The 23730-nt window shown below is 41.0% G+C and overlaps 1 protein-coding gene across 1 annotated transcript in view; it reads right to left on the bottom strand.

Annotated features, from left to right (window-relative positions):
• Positions 1-23605, bottom strand: part of PIBF1 (progesterone immunomodulatory binding factor 1) — a 91970-nt gene extending 68365 nt beyond the window's left edge. Inside the window, exons 1-10 of the mRNA XM_081198372.1 lie at positions 23199-23605; positions 21685-21981; positions 21315-21415; positions 20492-20690; positions 18914-19033; positions 14219-14352; positions 13591-13699; positions 11804-11985; positions 10146-10271; positions 1072-1170 (exon numbers count right to left, since the gene is read on the bottom strand). Coding sequence (XP_081054498.1) covers positions 1072-1170; positions 10146-10271; positions 11804-11985; positions 13591-13699; positions 14219-14352; positions 18914-19033; positions 20492-20690; positions 21315-21415; positions 21685-21936 — 1322 coding nt within the window. The 5' untranslated portion in view covers positions 21937-21981; positions 23199-23605. The remainder of the gene's footprint in view (positions 1-1071; positions 1171-10145; positions 10272-11803; positions 11986-13590; positions 13700-14218; positions 14353-18913; positions 19034-20491; positions 20691-21314; positions 21416-21684; positions 21982-23198) is intronic.
• Positions 23606-23730: the final 125 nt, after the last annotated feature.

Here is a 23730-nt window from a genome sequence, read left to right as displayed (position 1 = left end):
TTTATTTTGACCTAATTCAGTTGAGACATCCTAATTATTAATTTATACCCTTTACTGCTTTATGTGCAAGAAAATCAAATAAGATATGTCACACTTTAGAAAGAGACCAGAGACCAAAAACATATTAGTATATATTCTTTACAAAAGAAACTTACTGATATAAAAAGCTTTCACATAAGCACAAAACTGTCATTAACATCTGTCATAAAATTTCAAAATGGATTTACATTCACATCAAAAGCCAAGTGATGTTAGTCAGTAATAAAAGATTCTACACTTTTATGTCACCACTTGCAGTCTTATGAAAATCTCATGACAAATATGAAAATGACCGACAATAAACCAAGACTGTCTGCCAAGTTCTTTCTCAAGAGAAGAGAAGTGTTCAATAGCATGACTGCTGTGTCAAAAGCTGTAGCACAGATTTTATCGTAACACTGATATAACAGCCTTATGAATGAAGCAATAAGTGACTTCTGACTTCTTATCTGGTAAGAATTTCCAGCTGGCAAGCTGATGAGAAAAGGGGCTCTAAGGTTGAACGAGCTAAGAACAAGGAGCCATGAGGTTGAATGACTAAAAGAGTGGGACAGAGACAGCAGTTAACTACCTAAAAAAGGTTGTTATGCAGACAAATTAACAGTTGTAGTGCAGAATGTCCATATTGCCAATAAACAGAATGTTCCACAGCTTAGCACGGAGAGCCAAAGGAAATCTCTAATCTTTGCTAATGGATTCAAGATGCCAATAAAGACAACAACTACCAAACTACAATTCAGGCAAATATACATTCGTTGGGAAGTTTACTTTTTTCTGCTAAATTTTCAAATGGTTTACTAGAAACTTGGCTTTTCCAATTCTTCGCTCCCAATAACAATTTACACTAGTTAGCTTGTCAGAGATCTAAATATGACAGCCTGGACAGGGTGAAAGGAGAAGCTCAAGCTGTCAAGCACAGTGACACCTCTGAACAAGTAGTTTGAAACCAGAAACCTCAACTTTATTTGTACAAATGTTTTAAGTCTCTTTTGAAATAAATGTGAAAGGGGAAAGAAAGGTGAACGTACTTACTGTTCTAAAAGCTGCTCATGTTTCCCTAAAGCATCTTTTTCAGCTGCAATAGCTCTTTCTCTCTCAGTCACAGCATTATCTCTGGCTTCTCTTAAATTTCTGAAATTCAAAAGTGTTTCAGAGTAAATGTTCCTTTTATTCTCTAGTATATTTTCACAAGTAAGTTATGGTACTGATCTAGTTTTTCTGTAACTGAGCTCCAACAGGCGAAAATCTGGTTATGTGCGTACGTTTTTCTTTCCATGCTTCGTCCACCAATCCCCTCAAAATCTCATAGAAACTTCTGTTATGTATATAGATAGAATACTAGCTTATTAATTCCATTTATGAATCGCTTCCTATGAAATATCTCAAAAAGATTAACAAAACCATCAACAATAAAAACCATACAACTTCATTACTTATATAAAAATCTAATGCAGATACAAATTGGGATTAAAGATCTCCACTTAGAAGGCTTGTTGAAAGGGTAGGTGTAATAGCAACAGATCTGTCAGAGAGTAGAACTTTGCAGGGGTGTAGGAAAGGAAACTCACAAGGAGCTCAGGAACAGGGAAGCAATGAGATTTTGCTAGTAGTAACTGGAAAGACCTAGCATCTAAAAGCTGAGAAGCAGAATGGTAAGGTCTTCAAGATAAGACAAGTTAACATCAGGGAACTATAGCAATAAAGGATAGGGGATAGAAGATACCTGGAAGAAGGCTATATGAAAAGGGAAATGGTAAAACAGTTGGAAACTGTGGGCAAGAAGGGTGGAGAGAAACCACAAACAGGGTCTAGCAAGTGTACCGTGAAGCCACAAGTGGGCAAAGGAGGCCAAAGAGATGGATTTGGTCCCAAGTCACAATGTGGAATTGCTGTGCAGATCACATCCTTGTCCATCTAGGCTAGCATTTTCTTGCCAAGGTATGAAAGAAACCGTCCCCTCCTGTTTTCTGGAGTCAAATGTGTGTGTTTGTGTGTAATATATATGAAGGTTCCATTTACCTAACATAATTAGCATCAACTGATAATACACTGATACCATGTGTGAAGATAACTAATATATTTTTTAACCACCCAAGGCAGGGGCCATCGCCACATTTTCCTCAAGTCCTTGCTGGAACAACTCTAACCAGACAGGCAGATACGGTATACAACTTCAATCTATACTGTACAAAATATGGCATATTTTGGATAGACCCCCCTATGCAGGGATGTTTGGACTTTCCGAGTCTGGCAATGGGCCGTGAGATGTTTGGAGCTGTGGGGGCTCTCAATTTTGGAGGGATTCTGAAACATGTTTTTAAATACCACATGGAGTTGAGTCTGGACTATGGAAAAGGGGCTGATTTGTTGAAAAGGGTCAAAAACATCACCAAGCTGGAGTTCCCACGAGTGAAAGGAGAATATGAAGAAGAGCTGCGGAAGGGACATGGAAGAGATTTAAGGGCCTCGGATATAAGGTTACCAGGTTAATGCGCTAGATCGATGGGATAAAAAGTACTGACAAAACCCGGGACCAGGAGGAAGGGACGCTGGATGAAGATTGGATTGTTTTTCTTTCTCTTTTTATTACCAGGATTGTTTTATAAAATTGATGAAATGTTAGAAAAATGTTGGAACGAAATTACTTGGCTCTAGCAAAAATGTTTAAAGAATTAGGTAAGAATATTATGGTTGTGAGAAGTCGGTAAAAAAAAAGATTTAAGTTTTAAGTTTTTAAGGTTTTCTATAAGATAAGATGAAAATAGATTAAGGTAATGTAATGACAGAATACTATGAAATATGGAAAGGATTTGCTGTGATAATTATTAACCAGGATACAAAAAAAGGAAGGAGGAGGAGGTCAAAGAAAGAAGGTAATGAGAGTTGAGGATTTGAGAATGATGGATTTATTTTTGTCTGTTTGCGGTGTATTTTGTTTTTTAAATTTGTATTGTTTGATGTGGTTGGTTTTTTCTTTGTTTTTTCTTTTTTCTTTTTCTGCTTTGTTTTTTCTCTGTAATTCAAAAATTTCCAAAAAATATCATTTAAAAAACAACAACAAAATATGGCATATGACCTATGATATAGAAATCCTTGTACCGGTAGACAATGCTTTTTTTCTTTAAATGAATGCACATATAACATATACTTCATTTTATATACTCTGTATTTATTAGGGCTGACTTGGAATTGGGGTGTGTGTGTGAATTTTAGACATTTTTATAATTCTGTAGTGTCACATGGACCTGAGATTCATTGTATGGTATTCTGGATTGCATATTTCAGTACAGTGGCACCTGCCCTGTGGAGCACACTTACCACTGAGGTCAGACTGGCAACCGACATAGGTTGTGAAGCATCCAATAAAATATAAACAAATTTTCTAGACGGTATAAACAATTAGGCGTTTTTGCTTTGTTTAGGATTGTGGTATTTATTTTAATGTATACCACTGTGGTACCATTTTCGTGTTTGGTGGCTTATACCCTTGCCTGATAACTAAATACGCCTCCCCTCAAGAGTAGGTAGTAATAATACAATTGCAATCCCCTTACTCACTCAGGTGCCAGCTAGACTCATTTTTTAAAATAATATTTTTTATTATTTTTAGCATACAATTTTTTTTAAAGCATACCACACAAATTATTATACATATGTCCTTGTTTGGACTTCCTTCAGCATCTCTGATAGCCTTCCATCTTGATTATTTCTCCTGCAATTCTTAACTTAATATTGCCTTTACCTTTTCTAACAAATCATTTCTCCCTTTCCATTTTTACAATATTTCTTAAATTACTCCTCACAGAACTTCTTGTAGTCCTACAAACATAATCTGATCATCACAAATACTTTTCAGATACTCAGTAAATTTAGTCCAGTCTTTGGTAAACCTCTGGTCCTGCCGGTCTGGGATCCTTCCTGTTAGCTTGTCTAATTCTGCGTAGTCCATCAATTGGTACCAGCTAGACTCATATTCTGAGTCTATAGTGCTGATTGGTTGAAAGTGGCTACGTGATAACATCACGGGAGGCAACTAACCTAATTCAGAGTGAGGGCAATGCAATTCAGGATGAATTACCCTCACTCTGAATAAATTTCACTTGTTTTCCGTAATGCCATCACAAATCTGATTGGTTGATTGAAGAACATACTGTTCCCAGAATGAAGGCTGAAATGTTAAAGCTTATCAAAGCTACTGAAAAACCCCTTTCATGCTAAAATATTTGTATCACAGCCCTACTATTCTTAGTTCTTCCTTATTTGAGACCTAAACTTTCTTAAGCCCTAGCTCCTATATTAAATTTATGCTCATAATATCAAATATTCACCTATTTTATGAATATGTGTTTTAACATGGCAGTTGTACAGAGATTTCACCTTTGAAGTTTCATTGTTTCTTTTGAGGAGGAGAAATGCTGCATAAACAATTGCTATTTTTAGATCAAAAAGCAGCTCTCATTTAGCTATAAGGCTTTTAAGCTTGAAACACTAGGCTCAATTCTCACATTACTTTTTGATGTGGGTGCTGCTTCACAAAGTGACTTTACCATATCATTGTCATGTGGTAAATATTTCATGCGAATGCTGTTTATTCTGATGTGGTATGCTAGATGTCATCGTGTAAAATAATAATCAAATGAAACACTTCATGACAATTATGTTTTAGATCCATCTTCTCCATTCTGGCACCCCCCAAATGTTTTATTGGATCATCCCTCACCACTGGCCATGATTGGGGGGGTGTTCACCCTCATCCCAAACACCCCCTCACTGATTTTACTATTAACATCCCTTGCCTATAATACAGAAAATTTAAAAGTGGTGCAGATTTATGTAACTACTACAAGATGAAAAAGTCAGACTGTGTTGCCTTATGTACAAATGTTGTACAGGCCTTCAAATACCATTTCATGAGGAGAATTTTCCTAACAATTTACCATTTTAAAATGGTCTGTATCTAAAAAGTAAAATAAAATAAAATAAATTCTCAGAGGAAAACATTTTATGGTCAAAAGTTATAGATGGTTAGGTCTGTTTTTACTTTCTTTGAGTGAGCAAATGGTGTGTGCTCATCTGCCAAATAATAATAATGGGAAAACTACCACTAAGCCAGTGAACAACAGCAACGAGAAACAGGGAAACTAAAAACAAAACACAAAGGGATTCAAAAATATCAAGTGAGATGCAACTGGGGAACACTTTCCATTGTGACAAGGCTGATTTGTATAGTTCCAGCAACAAATAAATAAATAGAACAGCAGAGCATTCATTAAGTGAACAATCAAATATATATCCTCCACGTCACTTCAGGTGAATTTGTGTAAATTTTTAGGTGTACACCCTACTCTGATTCTTAATCTTATTAGGATTGATTCACACACCACATTTTCTAAGTGTACACTTTAAAGTATTTTAAATGCAAAGAAAGTAACACTGAATGCAACCAACAGTTATTTGCAAACATATTACACTCAGTAGGGTGCCAATAATGCCTTTGCACTCAGTGTCAAATCTAGGTTTGCTGTTTTGTAATATGTGTAAAATGGCTCAACACAACATTTATAAGCCCAGAGGCATCTTCAAGAACATTGCAAGGGATGTTATAACAATCCCTTGAGAGAAATTTGCTTTGCCTCAAACCAGAAAAAGGGATCTTATATTATCCTTGGAAAAGGATCTAATGCATATGGCTTTATGTCAGCAAAACATTCTGTATCTTTCACAAATATATGTAATGCTAATGAGCTAAGGAGACAAACTTTCTGGGTTCCTCCTTCTTTCCTCAAAAAACAGTGAGCTTTTTCTCTTTCCTTCTTTTAATCATTTTGCCCATTTTTCAGCAGCATAATGTTGAGTGTTTTGCATAGGTTTTATAAACATATGAAACTACCTTATACTGAGTTACATCATTAGGTAATCTTGCCCAGTCAAGTCTACTTTAACTGGCGACAGTATGGTGGGTTGAGTGTAAATAAGGATTTTTCTATCTATTCGTATTATATTAGATGATGACTGTCCTGAGACTGGCTGAAAAGGTAACACAGGCCTATCAGAAAAGGCTTACAAAATGATAAAAAGTGAAATATTACTGTAGCTGGGAATACTGTTTGCAAGGGATTTATTCTAGCTATTCTTGCAGAAGCTATAGTTGCAAAGAACCAAACACTTTTCTTTAAAGATCATGCACTGATCAAATGATTCCTGCAGCTCCTAAAGGAGTTGAAGACTCTTCTGCTACATCTTTGAACTGATATGTAAAGATATTGATCCATAGCAGCGACTTTCTCAAGAGCATGTGGTTTTTTTGGGACTGAAGTGCACCTCAGCTTATATCAATCGCTCTGTTGTTTTCAATGCAGAAAACTGTTGTTCCTTGAGTTGATTGACTTCTTCCTGCAAGCTCATGTATGTAATTTGAAAGTCTGTTTGTATGAAAGTCACCTCATTATTTCAAAACTGTGCTGGAAATGGCACTGCTAGTTTTACCTGAAAGGTGTTTCTGACTGGGCGCTAAGATGCCTACAAGTGGGATTGTGTCCCCGCTAGCATTCAAAAGCAGGAAGCATTGTCACTCCAAAGGAGTTGTTCTGTCTCTATCCTTTGGAGTCAGTTTCCTGCTTGAAGCAGATACAGTCTAGCGGTTTTCTCGTCTTGCGAAGCAAGCCCATTGACGGATTAGCGGATTAGCGCTATTAGCGGTTTATCTGCTGATCGGATCAGCTGATAAGCGGCTTAGAGGCTTAGAAAAAAGGGGGGGAAACCAGCAGGAACTTGCAAGACATTGTCGTCTTGCGAAGCAAGCCCATAGGAAATTCGTTTTGCGAAGCACCTCCAAAACGGAAAACTCTTTTGTCTAGCGAGTTTTCCGTCTTGCGAGACATTCGTCTTGCGGGGCACCACTGTACTTCAAACACCATATCCTGTTCTTCTGTCTGTGCAGTGTGTCATTATTGTGTCTGCATGTGCCTTAGTCAGGGAGAAGAGAGCTCCTGTGATTTCTCTCTCCCTCCCCCCTGTTGTCTTAGTGCCTTTTCTTCTCCTCAGTTTTTGCTTGGCTCTGTTTGTGTCAGAAGCACCTGTCTCCTCAGGGCCCTGTTACATCTCCACTGTACCTTGTGTGAATCATGCTCCACTCCTCCTCAATTAAATTTAACCTGCTGCCATCAACAAGGAAAACCATAGCCCTTGTTCAAACTTAACCCAACCAAGAGTCTGTCAGTATGCTTGCGTGATTGTCCTTCCTAGTGGAGGGAATCCAGTAGATGTAGGCTAGGCAGACCTAGAGCTCTAGCCTGTAACAATGTGCCATTATTTCCTTCTGGTCCCAGCAATGTAGCCTCCACCATTTTATTGCCATTGTATTTGTTGCTGTTACTCTGTCTGAGAAGGATGGTGGTGGTAAATGAAGAGTATAGAATGTTGCAAGTTGGGTTAAAAGCAAGTTCCAGCTCTGCAAAAGTTGACATTTGCCGAGCATCCGAACTTAATTATGTGGCCTAAGGATTGCATGTTGCAGCAGTGTACTGGGTTGTGGAAAAATAGAGTGTGTGTTTGTCTAGAGCAGTGTTTCCCAAACGTTTTTGGGCAACGGCACACCTGCTTACCGGAAAAAAATCTCGCGGCACACCACCATTAAAGCCCCGCCCCGTGACGTCAGCGCGCAGCGTCACGCCGGGAGGGACGCACAAAAGTGAACGTTTTTTCCCTCCCCCTTGCCGGGGTGGGAGGAGGCAGCAGAGCGAGGGCAGCTGAGGCGGCGGCGGCAGCTGAGGCGGCGGCGGCGGCTGCGATAGCGGGCGGAGGAGGAGCCGTCGCCGGGAGTTGCTGCTGCTGCTGCTGCTGCCCGGACATGCCGGCCTCCTCCTCCTCCGCTGTCTCGCGCTCCTCCATTTTGCGCGCGCTGCCCCGCCGCTCGGCACCACCACCGCGGAGCCGCCCCCGGCTCGACGCGGATCCTCGCCGCCGCCGCCTCTCGCCGCCGCCTCTCGCCCGCCTCCCTCCCACGGCACACCAGCCGGTGTCTCACGGCACACTAGTGTGCCGCGGAACACCGGTTGGGAAACACTGGTCTAGAGAAGCACTATGTAGAGAAGTGCTGGAAATAAGCAGAGACAGAATGATTAACACCCCAAACTAAAATGCGTCTATGTACCGTATTTTTTGCTCTATAGGGTGCACCGGACCATGGGGCGCACCTAGATTTTAGGGGGGGGGAATAAAGAAAAAAAATTATTCCCCCCCCAGCCCCAAAGAGCAAAGAAGCCAAGACAGAGAGCAGGATGGATCCTGCTAGCTGTCTTGGCTTCGCTTTTAGCCACGGGGCTGAGGCAGTGGAAGCCCAAGCTTCCCGCGACCCCAGCCCCCAGAACGGGTCCAGGAGAGGGGGCGAGGTTGCGTGCAACCTCGCCTTCGCTCACAGAGCTTGCTGCTATCCGCAAGCCTTCTGAGCCTGGTGGGAACTCCCGTCGGGCTCCGAAGGCTTGTGGATAGCTGCCTGAAGCCCGGGGTGCACAGCGGGAGTTGGCGCTGCGCTCCCTGGGCTTCAGGCTGCAGGCTGCTATCCGCAAGCGTTCGGAGCCCGGCGGGAACATGCAATCTCGCTCTCCAGGCTTCAGCGGAAGCCTGCATTCGCTCCATAGGACGCACACAAATTTCCCCTTCATTTTTGGAGGGGAAAAGGTGCGTCCTATAGAGCGAAAAATACGGTAAATGTAGCTCAGTTTTCAATCACATTTGTTTCCCAGTTAGCAGGTTTAGGAATGGTGTGTAAGAGTTGAACAACTATAGTGTGACAGCTTTGATAGTCACTTCAGAGGCCTACAAGCAGAACCTGCTTTGAGTTTCATAACACGATGCAAATTTTCAAAGCACATAGCTACATTAAACAACAGAAAACGTGTGTGAGTTTAAGAACAGAAATATAATGATTCACTGGCTTACCACACCCTTTTTGTCCCAACAGGGATAAAAATAAAGCATTGTTTTCAAGATTCTTATTCACAAATGTTCTTTTATATCATAAAGACATTCAGGAATTGGCAGTCAAGAAACCATAACTTCAAGATGAAGAACAAAATTTCTGCCAACTGGTTCCAGACCAATATTTTTAGCTATTTTGCATGCAAACATTTTTACATCTGTCAAACCTCCATAAACAAACAGACCTTAAAGCTGTTTTATGTAACACAATACAAGTCTGTACATGGGAAGCAAAGCTTTCTGTTAACCCCAGTGATGCAATAAGTAGTTGGTATAATTTACCTGACTGGTGGTAGAGAAGGAGAAGGGAAATGAGGACTAAATACTACGTATCAGTTCCTTAGCTTTCACAAGTCAACATAAGGCTATTTAAAACCTAAAACTTCATTCCATGCAAATGCAGTTGATTGCACAAACCTGTTGCATTCTCTTTGCATTACTACCTGTCATAATTTGTATGTTCTTATTTCAGGAACCATGCACACACATAAGAACCTGATTAGTATATAGAAGAGTTTGATCATATTCTCTCACAGAGGCAGCACCGTGTTCTGAACTAAACTTCCATTAGCTCTGCCACCACTGTCAAAAAGAGGGATTTTAGAAAAAAAGGATTTTGAAGGTAACAAGGAGTGACAGAAAGTAAGACTTCTAAAAATGAGCCGAAGGCTCATTGTGGCTCATTAATGATACAGCATGATCTGTCTTACATGTGAATGAAACAGAAGGTTGCTTTTGCTATTCCAACTAAAAATATTTTGGTGTGGGAACTGTTGCAGTGTGCCTCATCATCAGAAACGAGGGTCACGGGAGACAAATCCACAACATAGCCTCTCCCGGGTGCATTCTAGACCAATGCTGGCACAGAGAGAAGCCATGTTGTTGTTGTTTAGTCATTTAGTCGTGTCCGACTCTTCGTGACCCATGGACCAGAGCATGCCAGGCACTCCTGTCTTCCACTGCCTCCCGCAGTTTGGTCAAGCTCATGTTGGTAGCTTCGAGAAGCCATAGTGATGAGTAAAAATGAGGATCTAAAATGCGTTTCAGAATTATCAAGCACCAAATGCAAGGTATTTTCCTTCCTTATTTGTTTTTATGTTCCAATATTTCTAAATGTAGTTACCCACCTGTTTTCACGTTCATACATTTCCTTTGTAGCTGTTCGAAGCTGTTGTATTTCTTCAGATGTCTTCTGCCTTATTTGCTCCAGTTCATTATGCAGTTTGTTTTCATATTCTGTTTTGTAATGGTCTCTTTATTAAAAAAAAAACAAAGCAAGTTAAAAAAAAAATCAGCAGCTTTCTTTGTATTATCCCTTTTGAGTTGCTTATCGCCCAGTAAGGTTTATCAAACGGTGGCATTCTGCATGTGCAACCAGGACTTCCCATTCTGCCTCCAAGGTTGGGTTGGGGGGACCCTCGGAAGAAAATGTGATGTTGGATCTCACCGACTGAGAAGAACCATTGCTTTTTTACTCCTAGATAAAAAGAACTGCTCTCTGTTATATACGTCTTCCTTTTGGCCTACTGCCAACCCGAGCCTGAGCTCAGCTACTAGCTAAAATGATAAGAAGAGTTGCCATCCCTTAAGCAGTAGCAGATTCCTGCATATATGCTGTTACCAACTGAACCAATACTCATTCAGAATTCACAAATATTCCCTTTCATATGTAAGTTATTTTGTACTGATATTGGTGACATGCTATAGAATTGCAAATAAGTCCACAGGAGCTTTACTACTAATGATGCAAAATAAAACATTATTGTATCACTGATCTTAAGCTACTTGAAGATTTTTTAAACTAGAGTGGATTGTTTAATCAAATATTAAAGGCATCATAATACAGTCATGGGAGGCAGATGGCGCTATGGGTTAAACCACAGAGCCTAGGACTTGCCGATCAGAAGGTCGGCGGTTCGAATCCCTGCGACAGGGTGAGCTCCCATTGTTCAGTCCCAGCTCCTGCCAACCTAGCAGTTCGAAAGCACAAAGTGCAAGTAGATAAATAGGTACCGCTCCAGCGGGAAGGTAAACGGCGTTTCCGTGCGCTGCTCTGGTTCGCCAGAAGCGGCTTAGTCATGCTGGCCACATGACCTGGAAGCTGTCTGCGGACAAACGCCGGCTCCCTCGGCCAATAAAGCGAGATGAGCGCTGCAACCCCAGAGTCGGTCACGACTGGACCTAATGGTCAGGGGTCCCTTTACCTTTACCTTAATACAGTCATACCTCGGGTTGAAGTAGCTTCAGGTTGAGCATTTTCAGGTTGCGCTCTGCAGCAACCCAGAAGTAACGGAGTGTGTTACTTCCGGGTTTCGCCGCTTGCGCATGCGCAGACGCTGAAAATGACGTCACGCTCATGCGTGGAAGCGGCAAATAACGACCCACACACACACAGACGCGGGTTGCGTTCGCTTCAGGATGCGAACGGAGCTCCGGAACGGATCCCATTCACATCCAGAGGTACCGCTGTAGTCTTAGTTTTAGTAATATAGTGCAACCTGAGGAAAATATTAACAGGCTTAATTTCTGACTGTAAATCCTCTAGAGATAATGTAAAATTATTGTTTTAAGTTTTATAAAGGTCTCACAGCTGCTTTAAGATTTTTCTGTATGTAGAAACTAAAACCTGAGAACACTACAACATAATTTGATTTCAACTGATTGTTTCTGGGGAAATCTGATCAACTGACCAAAAACATTATGTTTACTGTAAATAATTTTGTCCAACCCAACAATAGTCTACTGCCATGAATCATTTGTTGAATGAATTAACAGAACTGTGTACCTGGATGTGACATATTTCTCATAAATTTCTTCTCTGGCCTTCTTAGCATCTTCTAGCTGAACCTGAAGCCTTTCGAGGCGATCTTCTTCATGAGCACAGCGAACGTTAAGCTCCATGTTTTGACGGTTGAGGTAATCCTTATCTTTTTGCAGTAAGGTAACAGACTGCTGTAGAGCTGCAACCTTTATATACAAAATAGCTATGATAAAATCAGGCAGTCTGCAGTACAACCCCCACCTCCCAGGTTAGAGTTTTTTCTTATTTTATTTAAAAGATTTATAGATGTTAGTCACACTCAGGGTGGATCCACTGAAACTGTTGGATGCAAGGTCACTGAGTAGTATTCAACAAAGGTTTACTCAGAGTCGACTCTCTGAAATGAATGAACACAACTAAATCATTCAATTAAATATAATGAGTAAAACTTAGTTGACTACCACCCCCTGATTTCAATTGCTCAACTCTGTATGACTTAGCTGAGTACCACTGTGAATATTTATATTTAACAGAGCTTCCAGGGTGGTTTAAGAAAACAAGATGCAATTCTGAATCTCCTCATTGCAATGCGTGACACAGTTCTCTTAAGTGAACAACCTAGATTTGCATTTGTACTCACTCCTTGCTCTTTAGGTATATTTGCTGTGGCAGCACACTGTTTATCCCTGCATGCAGTACAATGTAATTTATATATACAGTGGTACCTTGGTTTATGAACTTAATCCATTCTGGAAGTCCGTTCTTAAACCAAAGCGTTCTTAAACCAAGGAGTGCTTTCCCATAGCAGCGGGGGACTCAATTTACAAATGGAACACACTCAACAGGAAGCAGAACATGTTCTGCTTCCAAGGCAAAATTCACAAACCAAAACACCTACTTCCGGGTTTGCAGCGTTCTTAATCCAAGTTGTTCATAAACTAAGCTGTTCTTAAACCAAGGTACCACTCTATGACCCATTCCAAGTCTAAAAAAGTATCATTTATACACAAAATTATATACAGATAATTTGCCTATATACAAATTACATTCAAAATTTATAAATTTTATTGTTTTACAGATGAGTGTCTGTTTGTTCTTCCCCTCGCCCACATGCTCCCCCCCCTTGATATATAGATTTCAACAGTGAAATGATGGGATTCAAACAGATTCCTTTGCATCTCCCTTATCCATTCTATAGAAACTGCACTATTTGGTGAATCTCAGTTATTCAAGAAATACCAGAAGGATAGACATCCTTCCACTCTCCGAGTTTCCCAAATGTGGTTCTGGGTAGGCACAGAACCTATTAAGTGTGACTGCAAAGAGGTGACAAAAGAAGGAGGTATCTAAATTATGAACAATGATAACATTGTTTAAATACAGATGATACTCCTAAAAGGCAGAATCAAAGAAAGCTAGGTGCCAAAGTATGGCAGGTGGAGTTTCAGGCAGTTAATATTTGGAAAGAGATTGGCAAAGAAGGGATGCCTAGCTCATGAACTGGATTGACAAGCAGTTTGTTGTACCATAAAGATCCAAACTCTGTAGACCAGGCACCCCCAAACTCGGCCCTCCAGATGTTTTTGGACTACAGTTCCCACACCACTGGTCCTGTTAGTGAGGGATGATGGGAGTTGTAGTCCCAAAAAATCTGGAGGGCCGAGTTTGGGGGTGCCTGCAGTAAACTACTCCAGGTATATATCAAATATAAGTGTAAAAAAAAAAGGGGGGGGAGAAAATTCTAATTTGGGCCTTTGTACATTTTGAATAAATGTTTCGGATAAAGGTCAAATTAGATATAAAGATATCACCTCTTTTGATAAATCATTTCTTTCTTTGGTTAGTGCTTTGTGTGATACTTCCAATATTTCGTATTTTCTTCGAAGCTCTGAAAAATCATGTTCAAATGCATCACGCTCACTGTTAGGGGGGAAAAATGAGAGTACTGTAAAATAATGTCTCCCTCAAACCCTTGACTGCTTCTGTAATCAATGCTTCCTGTGCAAATCTAACATCAACAGTCCTTCAGATATTCTTTCATCAGTGGAGCCCAAATTAAGTTACAGTAAGTCTTGTGTACATTAATTTGGACCCTGCTGAGTCCAAGAATCTCATTTTCCTTGCGCTTTTAGATCATTTCACATTGCAAAATGCAGTGTCATCACTTTCCCATGCTTGTGTAACACAGCAACAATCTGCAAAAGCCCTGCAAAGCTCCCTGGTTGATACAATCATTCTCATGTTTTACAGTTCCAAACATGTTTGGTGGTCTCCAAACATCCACCCTTCTTTGCTAGCTCAAAGTAGCCCCAGTACAAGACAAGATACTTATTGGAACATTCTCCTTATTCACAGGCAACATTGGATATAACCTATACCTTCGATCCAAGGCAATTTGAGAGCTCCTTCTACAATTTTCTTTACTAAAGACACACTTACCCTTTTACTTTATCGTAATTCTCTTGTCTATAGTCTCCTTGATGAATCATTTCCTTTGTATCAGCTAGTTCAAGTGTTAAACGCTGACATCTGACTTCTAGTTCTGACCGATTTCTTCGCTCTGCTTCATAGTTCTGCAAAACAAATACCACACCACTATTTAATGTGAAAAGAGAGGCTGGGATTCAGAGAAATATACCACGCACACGAAAGTGTTCAGCCACAGCCCTTGGCATTTTTAATTCCCCCCTTTGTCTTACAAACTCTGTCAGTTTAAAAAGGGGGTTGCCATAGGGCAAGTTGAGGGAAGGCAGTGCAAGGAACATGAACACACAGCCACACTTGGTTCCAGAAGTTGATACATGGTTCTTTGCAGGGCCTTTTTTTCTACAAAAAGAGGTGCCAGAACCAAAGTTGTTGAGCTTTGCCGGAACGCACAAAAGATGCAAAAATGTCCTGGTTCTTCAGACATAGGTTAGAAAGACCATTTTGTTAATTACAAAGACAAGAGTGTATTACATTGGATTCAATCTTGAGATAAGGCAGCAGAAAAGCAAGTGGAAAGTGACTTTCCTGCTTTCCCCCCTCGGCCCCCCCAAACCTGCTGAATGAGATATGTTGTGGCACAGGGGGCTGAGCAGGATGGGGAGAATGGGTGGAAAGAATGGGGGGCGGGAATCAGATGGAGGCACCTTCTGTGGGTCCCCCTTTTATTTCCTTTCTTCCTCAGCCGTCTATGCTACAGCCGCCCCATTCTATTGGTTCTTGTGGCCTTGGGAGGAGGCAGGAAATCACCTTTTACCAACACCCTTCTGCCAGTGTTTCTCTGTATCTAATACCTTCTCACTAAGATAGAAGTCCTTTCTGGAAGTCTAAATAAGGAGACAACTAGCCACACCAAGTTTGCATCAGATATAACATCCATAAAGATACCTCCATTAGCATTACTGCTAACGTAGTGTCTAGATCTTTATAGCTAAGACAGGCATGCAGAGAGTTCATATCAATAATAATAATTAATAATAATAATAATAATAATAATAATAATAATTTATTATTTATACCCCGCCCATCTACCAATGCAGACATATCTATTACTATCCTAAATGAGGCAAGTGGAAATGCTAAAGCACATTACCATGAACAAAATCAACACATATCTTAAAAAGTAGCAATACAATTAAAAGACAGGTCTAGCAGACCCTGCCTTACCAAAAGAGACCACAAATACTTTAAAATATTTCAACCTAAAGGCCAAAAGCCTCAGTAAAACGGAAAGTTTTTGCCTGGCATATTCCATTATAGAGATCAGTATTAGTTTCCCATTCTTTCACTAAATCCAGTTGTATGTTATTTCTGCAAACCGCTACCACTTGAGTTTTTCACTGCACAGTAAACACTTTCTTTGGAAGTACGTACAGTGATCCTGTACACTTGCTACAGGGGTTTGTAAAACAAGCTCCCATCAATTTACCGGTATTTATGTTGTCTTTGTATCATCCTTTCCATTTTTAAATTAATCATATCTTATGAATACGGTTTAGCAACGTCTAAAGTTGTTTAAAGTAGTGTGCTTTTTCTTGAATTTTTAGAGACATATCTGTATCATCTTCACAATGTCAACAACTCCCCATGCTACCAACAAGGCCAGTGTGGTGTAGTGGTTAAGAGCGGTAGTCTCATAATCTGGGAAACCGGGTTCGCATCTCCGCTCCTCCACATGCAGCTGCTGGGTGACCTTGGGCCAGTCACACTTCTGTGAAGTCTCTCAGCCCCACTCACCTCACAGAGTGTTGTGGGGGAGGAAGGGAAAGGAGAATGTTAGCCGCTTTGAGACTCCTGAAGGGGAGTGAAAGGCGGGATATCAAATCCAAACTCTTCTTCTTCTTCTTAAAATAATTTCTCCAGCTATATCAAAAAGTTGGCTCTGTACATAGCATAAATCCACTAGGTGCTCCAGATTTCGATGTCTTGTTTTCCTTGCACCCCATCATCACCATCAGTTCAGCTATCCTATGCATTCTTTTACCTTGTTCTGGGTAGTGATGGGGAATTTAATTGAATCTCTTCCCACTCCCTGTGAGGCAGTTTTAAATCCAACCATGTGGAGCACAGTCTCAAAAGCGCCTTTCAGAGCATTCTGCAAGACCAACTACTGGTTGACCACCAGGTCTTTTAGAGCCCCTTGTGGAGCATTTTTCAGGCACGCACCTCTTACCTGAGACAAGTCTTTACTAGCCCTGCACCTGATGTCATATACGATGTCAGCTGTAGGGCAGGTGGGTCTGGCTTGGCTGAAATGGTCTCACAGGCCAAATGCAGAGGACTAAATGTTTGTGATTTGGGGCAAGTGCTTGTGACAGTATTGAACTTAAAAAGTCTGCAACCAGCATTAAAAAAAAATCCACTGGTGTCACAACACGCTATTTACGCTTATAGCTAAGTATACAATTTTCCACCTGTCGAGGTAGATGAATCACTACTAAAGCAGGTGGATTTATTAAGCCCTGAAAAACTAGTTGTTTTATACTTCTTTTTCATTTCCCTTATAAGGCAAGGTTCTCAAAATCTAAGTGCTGCAAAACTGGCTAGTCACAACAAGTTTGAACAACTGTGACAGGCTTGCAATACTTGAAAGACCCTTACAGTTTTTCTGGTAGTTTCACAGGAGTTCCTTTAAGGATAATGAGATTATAGACAAGAGAGTCTATTCTGAAGTAGTGCTAAGTGTGTGTCTGTATGTACAAATTATCGGAACTGAACCCCCCTGCAATTCAACTTAGATGAGAATTAGAGAGATAAATCCCTCCTCTTCTCTTCAGCCATTTACACTTTTACAAACCTGCTGTGTTCCCAATTCTGCATTTCTTCATAGGAAGACGCTCTAAGGCCTTGCTTAGAGGTTTAATAACCCCAAGAAAATAAAGAATGAAGCATAATAGCCCCAATGTGTTTTGGGTATCACTTTACTTCTGGGGATCAGCTATACCTATCTTCCTATTAAAATACAGGATAAAATAAACTTTCTCCTCCAGAATCTTTTTTTCTAGTTACCAGAGAGCCAGACTTAAAACAGTCTTATTTTCAATATTCAGGTTTCTTCTTTCAGGTTATGGATGAGCCCCAAAGAAGAAAAAACATTGAAGAGATCAACCTGGTTTAGTACATTCTTTTAACAGATACATAATCTAAGAAAATATATTTTAGGAGGGCGTGCTTGGCTAGAGCAAAGAATACTTTGGGAATTGGTCCTAATTCTCATCACTGTGAAAGCTGATTGATTTCATTTGTATTCTCTTGCCAGAGAAACCCAAACACTCAAATGCTCACTACCCTCTACTTTCTCTGATTAGCATTCTCAGGTATCAATTTCTTTAATCCCCAGGGATTGTTCACTGCTGAGTTGATACTGACACCAAGTGGTAAGAAATAGGAAATGTTCACATTTAATAATTGCTGCATCTGTCTCTCAAGACATTTTATTTATTGAAGATTCCTCTTAGACACAGATCAGAAGTCTGCAGCAAGTTATGAGTTGCTTTGGAATTTCATGTTGTCATTTGTCATTCTGTGTGTTTGTACAATGTATTCATTGGCTCACGAAAGTGCTTATTACACTTTAAGTAGAATAAAGAACAGCCATTGTCACCCAACACTTAGAAACAGTTGTTGAGACAATGTTGAAATCTAGGGAGTTTCAGCTTGTTGTAATCCTCATGAAACCATTTATGATCCCATCTTAGTGCAAAAGGGCTTTGTGTGACCTGAAACTTGACCGCTGAGCTTGCTTTAACAAACAACTCATTTTCTCCATCTTGAAACTAAACACAGCATACTACCATGTACTGGTAAGGAAATATCTATTGTTAATTTTCCATGAGCATCTAACTTGAAGAAGAATTCTGTATAACTTTAAAGTTCACATCCTGCATTTTGAACAACTGGCCCAAATGGCATCTTATTGCTTGGTCAGTATTTCTATTTTACTAAATGTTTTCCAGGAAGATACCTTAATGCACTATAAAGATATCATTAGATTAATGAAAGAGAGAGCAGCCATTCTACTAAACACTCACCTTTGCTCTAGTACCTGGGAAACTCTCCCTGAAAAGAGCTCCATCAGGCATTTTAAACCTGTAACACCCACTGGGAAAAACAGACAAACAGAGCCAGGTTTATACAGTGGTGCCCCGCAAGACGGAAAACTCGCTATACGAAAGGGTTTTCCATTTTTTGAGTCGTTCCGCAAGACGAATTTCCTATGGGCTTGCTTCGCAAGACGAAACGGCTTGCGAGTTCTTGCGAGTTTGCTTCCTTTTTCTTAAAGCAGCTAAGCCGTTAATAGCCGCTAAACCGTTAATAGCCGCTAAGCCGCTAATAACCGTGCTTCGCAAGACGAAAAAACCGCAAGACAAAGAGACTCGCGGAACGGATTAATTTCGTCTTGCGAGGCACCACTGTACTGCAAGACAAGCCCAGGAGATTAAGCCTCCAGTCTTATGCACACAAAAAGTATAATCCTAGCCACGTTCACTCACAAGTAAATCCTACTGAATTCAATGGGGTTAACTCCCAGGTAAGCACGGTTAAGACTGCAGTCTTAGCTGGCAGTAAATCCCACTGCACATGTTGCTATTTCTGCTTCAGAACAAAATAGGTTTGTTTTTCATTTTTTAAAACAAATGGCATACAAACCTCCATCAAGTGTTTCAACTGAGATTTGTAATCATTCAGTTCTTCAGATGCTGCATCCTTCTTTACCTGTAGTTCATTTAGCTCCTTTTTTAAAGGATGTACTGCTTCGTAAAATATAATCTGAAATGCATGAAGCATAAACATAATCATTACTCTACAGTGTAAAATAATTAATATTTTATACCCACTTCCTTCTTCACCTTGACTTCATTTCAACTGTGAGCTTTTTGGCAAACCATTTTTTTAATCTGCATGAATAAAATAAAGTACACATTTAAAATACGCTAAGCGCTATACAACCACGCAATTAATGCTGGTAAATTTACCTTCAAACTTCTAAATGCTTTTATTAAGTATAAAAATGCACAATAAAGCATTTCTATTCTATTCTTATCAAGGCCTCAGAATTGAGATCCTAAAAACATTTTCTTAAACCAGGGACTCCTAGATTAACTTAAAACATATGCCCTTAGAATTCCATTACAATATTTTATCAAACATCTATAGGATTATCTAGAGACAAAATGACAAAAGTTAGAATGAATTTCAGGCGCTTCTTACATCTACCTACTGACAATAGGTGTCTATCATGAGGCGATAATTAATTAGGTGGCCCAAAGTTCAGAGGCAATATTTCAACTCCCATGTTTCATCATGAGATCTTGGGTGTGAAAATATATTATATGCTGTGTCTATTTACTGCTGTGCTTACTGAAAAGAAGCGACACAAGATCAGCAACGCAGATCTGGATGCTACCTTGTAAATGAAGCGAAACACAGAATGCACTGATGTATTATTTGGACAAGAGATGGGGAACCTTAGGTCAAGGGGTCAAATGTGGCCTTCCGGTCCTCGCTGTCTGGCTCTTGAAACCATAAATTACACTCCCTCTCCACAGATCACACCTTTCAGTGGCCCCAGATCACACCCCAAATGCTTTTTTCCTGGCTGAGAGCATCTCTGAACTCTGAAAATGGCTCTTGATGCCTAAATAGAGAGAGTGTGTGTGTAAAGCTAGCCTACCATACTTTTGCCTCTGGCACTGCCCACCACAAACAAGTCTCTTTTGGAAGGCTGCCCTCAAGCTAAAAAAGGTTGCAGACTGGCATATTATGAATACCAGTGAAAGCCATTATTAAGTAGTGAAAACCATGTCAATGTTAGAAGAGCAGATGCTAAGAAATTACAGGTTGTATCCGATGCTGCCCATGAACTTTCACTCACGCCAAGAGGACTTCACCTTCCTCTTGGGAGGGTTCCGGGGGGGGGGGGCGTGTAAGAGGACAAGAGGAAAGTGAAGTTGTTTTGCAGGAGCAGAAGTGCATTTGCACAACACCGGATTCTGCCCTAGGTGTTGTTTTTTTAATGGAAACATTCAACTTCACATTCCATCCATCATCACATTTTTCCACAACCTGCTGACATTTATACAGTGATCCTTGAAGTTCATTCCTCCCACCCACAACATGCATAGGAGTTTGCATCATTTATTCATTTTCTTGTCCTAACAGTTATCTCCATCTCCATTATCTCTTGCAGTGATAGATTTACACTTCTGATGGGGCACAAGTACTTACAGATACATATTCAGGAATTGAAAGTTCATCTTCTGAAAGAGATTTGAGTTTGGTGTAGCACTCATCAGTCAATTCAAGGTCACGCAAGCTGCGGCGAATATCTCCGGACCGCTCTCTCAACTGATGGTTATTCTTTTCTAGCTGCTTCTGGCGCAGCAAGATGGTTTCCATTTCCTGTTTCATTAGTTCTTGATGTTTTCTAAGAAAACACATCCACAAATTATTTGTGATTTGCCCAAATAAATTTATCCTAGAAACATGTTTCATTTCCTTTGAATTCAGTTTTTCAGAGACCGTACAGTGAATCTATGCAAGAATTTGCATGTGTTAAATAAAGGGGTCGTTCAGAAATGCCAAACCATAGTTTAGGGTTACATGCATGAAAATTGGCTCAGAAGCTGCGTTGTCTCCAAACAGACAGCAATTTCCTCCATCTTTTCCAGGTTTAAAGCAAACCATAGTTTGCTCAAAACAGTAAACTGTGGATTGTGTTCACTCTGCAAACTAGGATTGGAAATTAAGAGTTTCACCATTGCTTCCAAGCCTCATTTTCAGTTGAACAAAATTCTGATCTTCTTCAAACTGAGGAATGTGGAGGAGAAAATCTCTGCATGTAGGAGGAGAAGGGAGCACACAGATCTGAAGAACTAGCCATTTATTTACAAAAATCAACCATGGTTTGGCATTATGTCTGTGCTCAAAGATCTGAAACACAAATGCATAGCGTAACACAAAATTTGCAAAAATATTTAACCGTCAATTATGATTTAGGTCCCACTTCTGTATTTAGAATACACTGATTCCGAATTCTTCCTTCTCATACCGAGCATCTTCTTGCTGTAATGCCAACTGGTTATCTAGTCGTAAAGATAGCAGCTGTTTCTCATGGAGAGCATCATTAAGTTTTTCTTCCAGTTCTTCAATCTAAAGCAGATAATCAGGCAGCAGAAGAGAAACGAGAATTTAATTGATGCCCAGAATTATATAAAAATGAGGGTAGTATCTTTCCAACAATACATATTATGAAGAATATTTATCTACCCCACCTTCCCCCCAAAAAAACCCACCCTCAGTTTTTTAGTACAGTATGTCCCAAAACTCTATTTTAAAAGGAAACCAAGAACATATTACTATATCTCCCAATAATAACTTTGCTTTTTGCAACCCTAAAACATGTAAGAATTAGATCATACTTTAGTCAGGTATTCCACCTTCAAGTTGTCTAACATTAAGTTCTTCTGGGAAAGTTCTATTTTCAGCAACTGCACATTATGAAGCAGCTCCTTCCTCTCAATCAGCTGTCTAGTAATTTTGACGGGACCTTCCCGATCTTCTGAGGAAGAAATGTCATCAGTGGGTACTGTAGTCTCCAAGCTTATATCTTCCAATTCCAAGGAGCTGGAAACATTAACTTTTTTGGATTCTCTGGAGCTTTTCCGTGACATTCTCCCGACAGTGCCCAATGACTTTCTACTTGCAGTTCAAGTAACCTGGGGAAGAAAAAACAGAAGAAGCAAATGGTGGTAAGTAGGAGGATTTTTACAGAAGAATTCATCCTATCCTGTGCTACATCTGAAACATGTCAAGTGTATAAATTCTATACAAGGCCAAGAACCCCATGCTGGCACATAGCAGCTATTATTCATAAACCTATCTCGTCAGAAATAAAACATTAAGCCAACAGTTCTCATGTTTTTAGCAACACCAGTACGTTGCATGACAAACTACCATACAGCTATCCACAATGCCCAACTCAAATATTCACCGGTTTGCCAACAACAACAATTGAAAGACCATATGAACAGCTTTGCGGATATGCAATGTAAAACAGGCCAGGGCATTCAAAAGAAGTCGACACATTCAGAACACCTAGTAAGAATAACAGAATCATAGAGTTGGAAGGTCATCTAGCCCAGGAATCGTTCCCACAGCTTAAACCACCAACCTTCTGGTTAACAGACAGGTGCTCTGATCCTGAACTGCCCTGACATCTTCAGATGAAGGGAGATATACAAATTAAATAAATGCAGGTTCTCCTCCCATTTTTATTTTTATCCACATTCCTCAGCAGTTCCTTAGTAAGCAGCTGCTTGCAGCGGTTCTCAACCTGTGGGTCCCTAGATATTGTTGGACTAAAGGTAAAGGGACCCCTGACCATTAGGTCCAGTCGTGACCAACTCTGGGGTTGCGGCGCTCATCTCGCTTTATCGGTCGAGGGAGCCGGCGTACAGCTTCCGGGTCATGTGGCCAGCATGACTAAGCCGCTTCTGGCGAACCAGAGCAGCGCACGGAAACGCCGTTTACCTTCCCGCCGGAGCAGTACCTATTTATCTACTTGCACTTTGAGGTGCTTTCGAACTGCTAGGTTGGCAGGAGCAGGGACCGAGCAACGGGAGCTCACCCCGTCGTGGGAATTTGAACCGCCGACCTTCTGATCGGCAAGTCCTAGGCTCTGTGGTTTAACCCACAGCGCCACCCGCATCCCATTGTTGTTGTTGGACTACAACTCCCATAATCCCTGACCTCCGGCCCTGCTAGCTAGGGGTGATGGGAGTTGTAGTCCAACAACATCTGGGGACCCACAGGTTGAGAAAGGCTGCTCTTTCTGCCAGAGGGGTTTTGGTAAATGGCTGGTTTCAAGGCCCTATGCCCTATGCCCTCCCCCCGCAAAGGAACTAGGAAATACTCCTAGCGGGACTGGCCTACCTTGCAGGGTTGTGGGTCCCTAAAGAGCTCGGCTGCTGACAAGAGCCAGGCAGCCTCCACATGCCCTTGACTCAGCAAAGAGATACAGAGAAGGGGGGACAGGGGGGGGGGAACTTCGCCCGCGCGGCTCCTCCACAACACACACACACCCCGTCAGCCGGCGGGCCGCGCATGCGCTCCTCTGGCGGGGCCCTCGCGCCGCCGAGGGAGGCGGCCCGGCTGCCATGGTAACGGGAGCGACGCTCCTCGGCCCCAGACGCTCCTTTCTCCCGCCGTTTCGCGCGGCATGACGGGAGTGGCGGTTGCAACGTAGAGATAGGAAAGTAAAGAGACGGGCCCGTGTGGGCGGAGCTGAAAGCCGCCATAGAAGGGGTGCCGCTTATATTTTCACGCCATGCGCCTGACGTCACAGAACCAAACCGTTCAATTTTTATTTTATTTTATTTTTAAAAACCGGGTTGGGGTAAGCGCAGCACTTGGGTGGCGAACACGCGCAGCACTTCTAACCGGGAAAAAAACCCAACTAGACCCGT

Source organism: Podarcis bocagei (genome assembly GCF_964188305.1).
Source record: "Podarcis bocagei genome assembly, chromosome: 6".
Taxonomy (NCBI): domain Eukaryota; kingdom Metazoa; phylum Chordata; class Lepidosauria; order Squamata; family Lacertidae; genus Podarcis; species Podarcis bocagei.
Note: the sequence above shows the minus strand (reverse complement) of the source record. Positions and strands in the feature narration are given on the sequence as shown.